Here is a 12,119-nt window from a genome sequence, read left to right on the forward strand (position 1 = left end):
GCTCGCCCACTTCTATTTTTAAACCCTTTCTATTTCTTCCTGTAATTGGATCAGTATGAACTGGTTACAGTAAATGCATTGCAATCTTTCTCCTACTCCTTCCCCAGAAATCTGGTGGTATTGAAATTTATCACAGCCTGCTGCTTATTTCCAAATACATATTTCAGAACAGCAACCACTTAAATCTACAACATAAAATTATAGGTACGGTTTGTGGTTTTCAACCACTATTATTACATTGTGGACACTGACCAAATAATTATAAACCATTACAACTAAAGAACCAAATACAGTTTCATATTATACCAAGATCAGACAGAAGATATTAATGTGATAGGTATCTAAAACCATTGCATTAGGACCTAAATAAAGTTTACCATCTTCAAACTGCAGTGTTAAAAAGAGAGACGATTTTCAGTATTTACATAATAGAATACATACAGTGAAACTTAATTTATTCTCCATTACTAAGAAGGGAGATGGGTGGGGAAGGAGAGATACCAATTTGGTTCTTATCAAACATTTTGCTTTTATTTAAAAAATGAGGGTTTTTTACTTTGTCTAATATTTGTTTTGGAAGAAAACTTCTTTTGTATTAGCAAGTCTCCTTCAGGATTTGAGTTAACTGTTTATGGTGATCCAAAAGAGTGTAACTAGGAGAAAAGGGATGGAATGAACAAAGGAAAACTTAGGCTAAATAGCAGGAATCTTCCTGCCAGTGAGATATATTAATTTGTGGAATCGTCTTCCAGGGAAATTGTGGAGAACACATTTTACCTGAGACACTTAAAACTTTACTGAAGAAAGCACTTTTAAGGTGCTGTATGGGAAAATTCCTACACCGATTGGGGGTGAGAAGGGATAGATTTGACCTCTTTCTTCTGTTATTTAATTGTAGCATGCTGAAAAAAACAAGAGTTTAGTTTACTATTTATTTTGTTCATGCTTTAGATCAACACATTGTGATCTTTCATTTTTCAATAGCATTTCTTATCTGATTCTCAATCAGCCCTGCAACATTTTCTAGTGGGCTGCTGTTGAACAGAGCAATATTTGTACTTCATCTTAAATTCATATTTGTTGCTTTGTTTTAGCCATTTTCTTTTTGGATGGACTGGAGTTTGTTCAGTATGTTTCCTCAGCCTAAGTTTTCTTGTGTGTCTTGCTGCCTTTCATAGGTCTTCCAGTTTGGTGCTCAAGGAGTTATGTGGCACCTCTTTACATTCAATTCTGTATGTTACACATCACTGTCACTCTGGCTGGCAGAGAAGTGTTGTCAAATGTAGGTGCTTTCCTAACTGGGGCAGTGTCCCCTTCAGCATTTCTAAGAGCTGACAGCTAATTAAACATATACCTGGATTTGAAAATTACCTTATAAAAATGTATTCGCTGCTCCAAGAAAGTATTGGCTTAAAATGGAGGGTTTATATGATACTTCAGTTTTGTATTAATTTTTATACATCACAAAAACAAATGAATATATGGAAAGTGCAGTGTATAAAATATTACTAAAACTTGTAAGGTAAACACAAGCATAAGGACCTACATAGTAAAATAGTTCTATCTTATGCTCTTTCAGAGGAAAGACAAGAAAAGTTAGAAGAAAAAGGGATTGTAAGTTCCTAACTAGGATTCTTGTCTTATTTTCTATCTGTAAAGTGTCATTCATACCTGTGGAGTTACGTAAACAGTGTGTGATGAAGAAAATGAATAACTTTTTAATATTAGCCATTGGGAATTTAACCCTTAGCACTCACCAACCTCCCCTTCTGTCAGCGATGCTATCAATTCCTGAATTTTATCTCATGTCAGCTACTTTTTCTCTAAAGAGATTTTGTTTTCCTGAACTGTAGAGGTTGCCCAGACTTTCAAGAAGTCTTATTATACCTTGAGTTTTTAAAACAAAGGAATAAATGTCTCTTTGAGGAGATTATAATTTATAAAATCAAGACATCTAGTCATATATTTATCTCTGTAGTCGGGGAAATCTGAATAATCCCATCATGTCTCAAAGAGGTTAAGAGTGTCTTGAGGACTTGCCCCCAGAATAGCACCAGCAGCACCTTAGGCTAGTCACTCTAAAATGGCCTATTACGCAGATCTGGATGGAGAACCAGTCAAACAGGTTATATAGCCGTGAATAGAGGGTCTCATCCATATACCAGAAAGCGTTATGTACTGGTTACAGAAAGGTGACCATGTCCCAGCCTAGATCTCTGGCAATGGTGAAGCACTGTTAGTTGTCATGGTTACTGAGGCTTTGTCTACACTAGCATTTTTGTCAGTCAGGGGTGTGGAAAAAATCCGCGCCCCAACTAAACCACACCCTGACTGACATAAATTTCGCCGACAAAAGCGTCGGTGTGGACAGCAGTGTCGGCGGTAGAGCATCTGCCGCCGACATAGCTACTGCTGCTCATTGGAAATGGTCTAATTATGCTGGCAGGTGAGCTCTCTCTCACTGGCATAGAACAGCTGCTGTAGGGTCCGTAGTGTAGACGTAGCCTAAGTAATCACGGAGCTGCTTCCTTAGTATTTTAAATTTCTCTAGGGCCTTTCATTCTGTAGAATTCCAAAGTGCTTTACAAACCCTGTGCACACAGCACCAGTAAAATTCTTCACCTCTTGGTTGGAGCATGTGGCCAGGGACAACACACCTTGCCCAACCGGAGGGAAGGGGAAATTTTGACCGAGGACATATAAAACTGTCACAAGAACTTTAACCCTTTATTAAAATTTTAAAATGTCAGTAACTAACGAGGAGTAGGCAGTGGTAATTGACGGGGTGCAAATGGATGCTAGAATAGTGAGGAATCAAGCATAAGGTGATCCGATAGGTGACAGGTGGGGGGAGTTGAGGCATCCATTGGATGGGACTCAAAGTGGTTGCAAATTGGTTAGGACATGTCTTAAACTTTGCAGTAGGCTGTTCCTGGTCTATTTATTTAATGGTGTGTCAGGATTAAGGGATTGTTGTCCATGTGGAGTGGACAGAACCTCAGTTTCCAAAGCCTCTAACTGAAAAGATCCATACAAGATTAAAAGCATGAAGGGCTGAGTTAACCCTTGGACTTGAATTTGAGTTCTAGCAAGTTTTAGCATTGCAGAGACACTGTTGAAACATCCCCACTAACTGTCTTCTTGGAGAGGTAGGAGATCTGTCCCTTTAAGAAGGGACTTGGACTCTGCAAACGTTTTGCCTTTCCCCTTATGCATCTGTTTGTCACTTCTTAGAAATTAATCTTGCCACATATCTATTTGAATGTGCCTAGTTGGCTCTTCCTTTCTTGGCATACTTATCAGCATCAGAGGTTGGGCTCTATATAGTGGGATCATTTGAGCCTACAACAGTTACCAGCCCTTATCTCAGCAACTCAAGTAAATAACAGTGCTGAGTCCTCATGTCACATGTATATGAGGCCTGGGAGAAGAGCAATAGTGCATGCAGCTGTGCACCTAAGGCAGTTTCGGAAAGGAAGAATGGAAAACCTAGTTTCTTATTTAGAATGGCTTTGAAGTCTGGCCTTGTAGACGTACTGGGACTTTCACTTTAGATTTGGAGGGTGAGTAGCCTGTAATAAATCATGTTGTGGAGGTGCTCCTGGGCTTTCCTAGGTGTGTGTTTGGAGAGTCCTGGGGGAGAAACTGGATGATCTTAACCTTCTGGGACCCACAGGGTTCTAAGCTCTAGTGGTCAGTGAACCCAGCACTGAAGAAACACATACTTGCTAGCAGCTCTCTGGTTTAAGGGTGCTTGCAGTCATTTCTCTGGTATGATACCTTTTTTTATTTAAAAATGCTTGTTTTCTAGAGTTGAAAACCTGTGTGAAATGGAGCGTATTTAATGCTTCTCTGACTACTAAATGGATTATTCTCCCATACAGGGCTGTTTGCATCTAGAGAAGAGAGGACAGGTGATCTTATGGTTAAAGCACTTGACTGGGACTCAGGAGATTGGGGTTCAATTCCCAGCTCTGCCACAGTCTCTGACTTTGGGCAAATCACTTAAGTCCTCTGTCTCAATTCCCCATCTGTAAAATGTGGAGATTCATCATAGAGTTGTTAGAATAAATACATGGGAAACCCTCAGTTACTTTGAGGGCCATATAAGTATCTAGATACATGAGATGAAAGGGAATTATCTCTTCTGCTTCTGTACATGTAAATCTCCTATTTTGAAAACAGTATAGTTGTGCTTCCTCATTTGCCTAGTATTACAGGATAATGGTCTTTAGATAAAGCCTGCTTTTGCTAGTTATGTCCTCGAGCCATTGACTCCATGTGGCAAACCTTGAGAAGTCTTTTAGAAACAATTCTATGTAGGTCACACTTTCTGGGGCTCTCTTCATCTATTTAAGTTACATGAGGCAGTTGCATATGTTTGCAATCTTTTGTTCCAGAATTAATTACTTTTTCTGTATATTTTGCACCTGAGATTGTTACCTCAGCCTTCAGGATACCCTCCACAGCAGCTATGGATTCCCAACAAGTGGAGAGAAGAAAGTGCAGAGGTCTTTAAATTCTCTGTTCATGAAAATGTCCTTTTTGACAAACTGAGAATGAAATTAAACTGTGGCATCCTTACTAAATATATTTTTTTCCACTTTCCTGTGAGGTACCAGTGGCTCTTTAACATAGCAATGAGAAACTGGATTCTCCAAAACTTACCTTAGGGGTTCCTTGGATTTTAAAGACCCTGTCTTCATCTGTGTAATTTGTACGTTCACACTGTGTTTACCTGAGAGCCCCAAAACCTTTGTGCTATAGCACAATCACCTGCATGTTAGTCCTCTTCTGGCCTGGGAAGCTAGAGACTAAAAACTTGACTCCCAAGCTCTCTCATAGGTACTACTTCTGATGAAAGGCCAGCTGTGGTCACAGATGTTTGTTTTAAGGTTAACAGTGGCTTAGCTCTTAAGGGGAGTCGCTTTTATTTATTTTTTATATATATATATAAAATATTACATGCACACACTAGTATCTCCATGGCAAAGTTCCAGAATCTGTGTGGTCTGAGAATTGCCAGCTCTTCATTAGATCTGCTGAAAATAGGTTGACTTGGGCTAGAAGCCCAGGGCTTCTGTTCTTGTATAACAGCTGCACTAGACTGGTAAATGAAATTGCAGGATGTGATCTGTAGTAAGTAAGACTGCTGTGAGGTTGCTGAATGTTATGGACTGAATGCGACATGCATGGAATGCATGCATGCAAGTATGGGATCTTCTGAAAGGCCCCACGTAGCTTCAGAAGGGTCCCCTTTGCTATGCTCAGTAGCATTTCTTGAAGCATTGCTTTCTGGGATGATCCTAGGAAATGGAGTATCAATATACAGGGTGATGGACAAGTGTGTACAATGGTCTGAAGCACAGGAGGGGAAATGGATTGGTGCTGTCCTGATGTGGACAAGAATGCATCTGAAGAAGCTTATGCCCAAATAAATTTGTTAGTCTTTAAGGTGCCACCAGACTCCTCGTTGTTTTTGAAGAATGCTTTGGTAGCTATAGGACAATCCCTATGACATACTCACTAATGAAATCTGGCAAAATGGAAATGCAGCTTCCAGCCATACCAAGCCTTATCTTGTGACCAAACAGTTCATTGTTACATAGGAGAAGATCAGGAAGTTTCCTAAGGTCAGGAACATCAGAGGGTGTCTACTTGGCCTCCAGGAGTGTCGGGTGTGACGCTATAGCTGAGTCACTGGCAAATGTCACCCTCTGGCCATGTTCAGCAGCATTCATTTTGAAGGGATCTCTGAAAGGGATTTGAGTAGTAAGAGCTTATCAGGGTGGTGTTGACTGTAGTACCTAAACAAAGGGGTAGGGTAAAACAAAAGGACTAGGGAGAAGAGGATCCAAGCTTGACTGTCTAGGGAGCCAAAATTCCCTTCCCTCTCCTTAAAATAGAAACAGAATGTTGGTCTGAAGCAGGCTTCTGTGCTCCCTGTGTTTGGAAGAAAGAAGGCAATACTGGTTCACCCTGGTCCTTGAGGCTTTTCCCTGTTGTAATAAATAGGACATGTCTAATTTCAGTGGTGTCATGAGGACACGTGGGCTGCAAATCCCCAGAGGAGGAAAGCACTTGAAATTATAGTATTAAAGGTGATACATAGCCTTAAATAGGCAAATAGAGGAAGGTTTCTCTTCCTAGAGACCATTATCCATGCAATTTGCCAACTAAAACCGTTCTTTCACTTATTACCACAGACTGGGATGCAAATTGGGCCGGATGGGCATTCCATTTTATTTTTCTAGTGAAATCTGTTATTGTACACCTCCCTAATAGCGCTGTGTGCTACTTTAAGGATCATCATCTGAGTTAACAGAACTTCCTCGCAACCTCACTCAGGGCTGTGAAACATTTCACTCCTTGTGTGATGTAGTTAGGCCAACCTAACCCCCACTGTAGATGCAGCTATGTTGACATAAGACGGAGAAGTGCATTAACTGCATTGACAGAAAAACCCTTTCTGTTACTGTAGTGATGTCTATGCTACAGCGGCATATCTGCAGCACTGCATCTGTTCCCAGCAGTGATTGTACTGTAGACATACCCTTACGCTTATCTGTGTGTGTAAGGTGATAGATACTCCTGCAGCAAGCGGAGTCCTTCCATTAGCAGTAGAACTAGACACTGCACTGACAGAGACTGATAAAGCATCACAATGGCTGAGAATTCCCCTCTCACTAATGGCTGCACTTATGTTAGTAGCAGCCAAAAAACTAGCAGCCAGTGATATGTGAAAGGGACACAGTCGGCATAAAACTCATATTTAAAAGCCTTATTTCTGTTACTAGCCTCACCTTGGATTACTAACTCAGTTTTAAACACGTGGTTTGTTTTACAGCACTTACGTTGTTTGTTTTCTCCAGTTGCCTTATGGCTGGATGACAGAAAGAAACTAATCCGTTTCACTGATGTACGTCTTCATTTTCTGGTTCTCCTGACCTAGTTCAAGGAATCAATTGCAGGAGACAGGGTTTTGTGGGGGGTTTTTTGTGTTTTTTCATAGCACTGAAGACAAACAATATTCATATTATCTTTTGTAAAACCTTTAATATAAACTTGGGAACTAAAACTAGTAAATGTCTGTCCATTTGCTAACCTAGTATTATCGATTCTCCTAGTTTCTTGATATACGAGGATAGGTGACTGAGGAGATGTCACTCCTACTTTTTCTGAAGAAGATTAAGGAATTGTGTTACCTGTGTGGAAAGAGTTCCAGCAGTGCTCTGCCCCATACTGTCTGTCTGTCCCATACAACAAATGCATGAGAACTCTCTTCACTGATGCAGCAGGTGGAACAGAATCAGTTGGCCACAAATAGGAAAACAGTCTGACTTGTATACAAATCCCAGACTTCATCAGATAAAGATGGCTCATTTACAGTACTTGGAAAGCTGAAAGGACTAGGGCATTTGCTCGTTCATCAGCTTCCACCCAACTCATTCAGTTTTTATTTCAAAAGGGATTTTGCATATCTAGCACTCCTTCCCTCACAGTGGCTAATCTTTCTAGAACCCGCATCCCTTTGGAGTCCAGGAATTGTCCTTTCCCTAAATAATAAAGCAAAATATGTTTCTAATGGTGGTAACTATAGTTCCATTATTCTCCAAAGAGGCTGAATAGATAGATTGTATGTTTGTATCAAAGAGTGGAATGGATAAAATTTGTACCTCCTTTCTTGGACCTTGGATGCCTAACAAAGACCAGCATCCCTGTAAACAATCGGTTTTGGCAGGTGTCAGTCAATATCCTTATCTATAGATTGTCACTCTAGGGGAAATTCATGTCTGAGTTTTCTGGTGTGAGTTTTTTGGCAACTGCAATCATTGCAGGCATTTTAGAAAATGAGATATTTTTTTTCCATAGATTTTGAAAACTCTGTGATTCCCAAGATGAAAAACTCCGTTATGAATTTGACATTCATTCAAGAGTTAGTTCAGCATTCCTAGGACTGACCATTTGAAACCTCTGACCTAGCACACTTGCCAAAACCCTTCATGAGTCTTCTGCTTTCTTGGTTTTAGGAGGAACCGAAGAAAGTTTGCTTCACATATGACCTTTTCCTGAATCTGGAGGGAAACCCACCTGTGAACCATCTTCGCTGTGAGAAACTGACATTCAACAACCCCACCAAGGACTTCAGACGCAAACTGATTAAAGCTGGAGGGGTGAGTGCCGAAAGAACCAGGGATGCGAAGAGACTTTTAGTGAAAAGGTGTAGCTAACTAATTCTATTCTGGGGGTTCTCTCTGTACTTGAGACCCAGCTGTTTTCTGATTAACTTAGCTATTTAGATACCCTTATTATAAACAATCTCAACTGAACACTTGCTGCATTTGTCTTGGGGCAGATTCAGGTTCTGGTGACTTAATTGAAATGCTAGCAGCTGAAAGATGTTCTTGTGTGGATCACTTGATGCATTTGTATTTTCAGTGTAAATTTGTCTGCACACTGTGCCAAGGCCATAAACTTGTGGCTGCAGGCACCAGTCTGTGGATGGTGACTTTTTTTGTCCATCTGGCTGTTTTCAGATTGTGTGAGCTCCTTTTGTGAACTGGTTGGTGTCAATAACTTCCTCCAAATGTACCAATATACAGAAGGAGACTCAAGAAAAAAGATATCCAAGTGTCCCTATTCCTCTTTCCCACAAGCAGGCTTAATAGTTGGCACTTCTGGCCAGTAAGTGTCCCCTAATCCTGGCGTCCGCTGCCTATCGCATAGGAAGCAGAACCAGGGAGAAGTTCTGGGTGCCAGATTATTTAAAGCAGGCTAAGAGGAGAACACGCCTCTGCATGTGAGAAAACATTCTTTCTCTGCATATGCTGGTGGGGGCCACCAGTTGCAGAGGAGAGAGGAACCATTTCATCATGTCTGCTTTTTTAAAGCTGGTATGTCTGTCGAGAGGTTAGAAACACAAACTTGGAGAAATAGAGAATTAGAATGAAGGGAAAAGAGAAGAAGGAAATGGAGAGACACGACATGCCAGGAGAAGCAGAAAATGAAGGAAACTGAGTTAAAGGAGAACAGGAAATATGGGGGATCAAGATTGTGTGATGGAGAATGGAGGCAAATAATGGTAAAAAGAAGTGAAAGCAGGTGAGAGAGGAAAAAGTGGAAGTAAATAGTAAAAGTAAAGTTATGGAGAAAAGCCTAGACAGATCCTTGAAAAGCTGCAATAATGAAGACTTGGGCAGCCACAGTGGGTAAGTTACTGGTTCTGTGGAAATTGGTACTGAGGAATCATTCACTGAATATTGCCAAATAGTTGTATAAGGTCTAAGCAAGTTACCTTGACCCACATTCCCTGTGAGATCTGGCAAATTCGCAGTCAGGGTTCTAATATTTTGACAGTAAGTCTTTCCCTTAGTCTTTTTTCAGCTGAGGTTGTAATGTGACAGGGTTTTAGGGCACACCTGACACATGACTCCATTCCAGTCAAGCACCTTACTATTCCAGGTATTCCTAAATCAATTTGAAAAAAAGTTGTCTACCTAAAACCATCTTTCTGGCCTGGGATGGTAGAAATAGTCTTGTTCCATGAAGAAGTTTGTAAGCAGAAGATCCCAGAAGTGGAACTATTAATTTATTTGACTAAATTCTAAGTCAGTCTATCCAGAACTTCCCTACAAGTCCCACATCCTTCTGCAATGAGGATGAAGAGGAAGAGGCTTATTTCAGCCATACAATGGTGCTGAGCACTGTTTGCTTTTTGACACTTGTACTTTTTAGGATTTTAGTCATGCATTTTTCTTGCACGTCTCTAGGATCATCAGATATTGGAGTAACATCATATTTGGGCCGTTATTTAGAAACTGGGTGGATCAACTGAGAATCACGTCTGATATGGCGCACCAAAAATCTTATTGGTCCAATAGCTCATTGGCAAAAAATGTGGAAGACATTTCTTTCAGTCCCAAATTCTCAGGGGAATTACTTTAGCTACATTGAGAGGAGCCTAGAGACATTCTGGCCTCTCATGGCTATCCACGTGTGTGTCTGATCTTGCCAATAAATGTTTTTCATGTAGGTTTTTTGGCTGAAAGAATCCAACTATCTCATATTCTGTGAAATCTTGCTCTCCCTGGCCCCCAGTTTGCTTCCAAACTGTTTAGGGCATAAGAGAGGCCGGTGCATTTTACTCTGTGTCTCCAGCCTCTCTTGGTCATAGCCACAGTTATGCATCCTACTTGTACACAGGGTGCTGAAGTTCCCCTTGGTGGAACTGAAACTTGTCATTGCATCTTGGCTCCCAAACTCATCTCTCTGAATGGTCTCTATTTAGACATTGTCATTGGAGCTGGGAATCTTAACTGGAATTATTCAGGAGATATCTTACATCTTTAAAGGGAAAAAAGACCTAAATAATAGTAGCTTGATATGATCAAAAGTCACTTGCTGAAGAGTAATCATGTTAAAATAGTCAACATTTCTCCTTACTTGTATATCATTTCTCTTCTTTATTACTAGGTGATGGTAATGCCAGAAGGAGCAGAAACAGTGTCCAGGCCAAGTCCTGACTACCCTATGTTACCCACAATACCACTCTCTGCCTTCTCTGATCCCAAGAAGACCAAACCATCCCATGGGTCAAAGGTCAGTGAGGCGTGCTGCATTTATTTTGGAGCATTGGAGTACAGGGCTCTGTTGCTGGCAATGCAGCCCAAAATTAAGTTTCCTCTATAGTAACTAATTCTGGTTACTTACTCTGAGCATCTGGGATTTCTTCTTCCTTAGACTCTAGTTAGTGACCCAGGCAATTTGCGTTGTATTTGCTCCATAGGATTCCCTTCCAAGCAACAGCACTGCGATTTTCCTCAGCTTTTAATGGAGGAGGTGCAGCACTTGGTAACCATTGTTGTCATCCTCTGTATCTGACATGTTAAGAACCCTTTAAATGCCTCCGAGGAGCCTAGGTTTCCTTTCTAGTAGCTCATGCACACAGGCTATTATTTAGTCCCTACCTAGTATAGTGACAAGTGCTTTGGAAATTCATAGATGAACATGTCCCTAGTGGAGTCCCATTGAGTCCACTGCTCCTGTTTCTCTCTATCTCAAGTCCAGAAGGCCTTTAGAATTCTTGTGACTTCCTGGCCCCTCTGAAGAGATTTTAAATAATTAAAGCCGACAGGATTTGTGAATATTTGTGAGCTAAGCCTACATGCTCAACTGCTAGAGCTGATATCTTTAACTGAGGCTAGTAAAGCTTTCTTTTTAAGTCATTTCCAGTTGTTATAACTTGTTTCCATATCACTGGATATAGAGTAATTGAATGCAGCTTTTGCCCCCTGTCTCATGTAATAGCTGTGGTCAGAGTCCCTGAGGAATTCAACCTCCCAGCAGGAAGGAGAGGTTGACTAGAGAATCAAAACTTACTCTAGCAGTGTGAATGCTTGGGATGGCCATGTAAAGAGCACAAGATGTGCTGGACCTGATCAAGCCAGTAGTTTGAAGATTTTGATATCCTGCCTGTAGCAATAGCTAGTTCCCAGAGGCTCCAGAAGAAGGTGAAATTCACCTTCAGCCTCCACCAGCCTAATGCAGCTGACCTTGTGTAGGTTTTTGTACATAGCAAGGGCAATTCTCGCATGATCCCCACAGGCAATGTGCCTTGAAGCAGATTACATGTATTCTGTCGGTTTGCATAGCTACAAAAATTAATGGCCAAACAGAATGCTCAAATGACCTGAAGAAGAGCTCTGTCTAAGCTCGGAAGCTTGTCTCTTTCATCAACAGAAGTTGGTCCAATAAAAGCTATTACCTCATCCACCGTGTCTCTCTAATGACCAAAGAGTTCAGTCCTACTATACGTTTTCTCCATTCTTCTAAAGTTATTGTATTTTGGCTGTGTCTTGATTCTTATGGGATGCAACAGGGAAAAATGACTTTGAATCATATATTGCTTGTCTAATAGTGGCTGATTTGATTTTTGGACAGGTATTCGATAGAAAATGCTGAATCAGGAAGAAAGACTATGGCCAGGTCTACACTAGCAAGTTTACAGTGGCGCAGATGTCCCGATACAGCTGTGCCGCTGTAAGATTGCTCGTATAGCCACTCTATGCCGATGGGAGAGAGCTCTCCCATCGACATAATAAAACCACCTAAATGAGCCA

The 12,119-nt window shown here is 40.9% G+C and overlaps 2 protein-coding genes across 5 annotated transcripts in view; one reads left to right on the plus strand and one right to left on the minus strand.

Moving 5' to 3' along the window:
• Window positions 1-12,119, plus strand: part of MLLT1 (MLLT1 super elongation complex subunit) — a 61,152-nt gene that overhangs the window by 24,901 nt on the left and 24,132 nt on the right. For both annotated transcript variants that reach the window (XM_074939739.1, XM_074939738.1), the window contains exons 4-5: window positions 8,031-8,174; window positions 10,474-10,599. In XM_074939739.1, the coding sequence (XP_074795840.1) occupies window positions 8,031-8,174; window positions 10,474-10,599 (270 nt within the window). The remainder of the gene's footprint in view (window positions 1-8,030; window positions 8,175-10,473; window positions 10,600-12,119) is intronic.
• The window catches only part of ACSBG2 (acyl-CoA synthetase bubblegum family member 2), an 88,440-nt gene that overhangs the window by 8,411 nt on the left and 67,910 nt on the right, over window positions 1-12,119 (minus strand). The gene's annotated exons all lie outside the window — the stretch shown is intronic.

Source organism: Natator depressus, chromosome 25, assembly GCF_965152275.1.
Source record: "Natator depressus isolate rNatDep1 chromosome 25, rNatDep2.hap1, whole genome shotgun sequence".
NCBI lineage: Eukaryota > Metazoa > Chordata > Testudines > Cheloniidae > Natator > Natator depressus.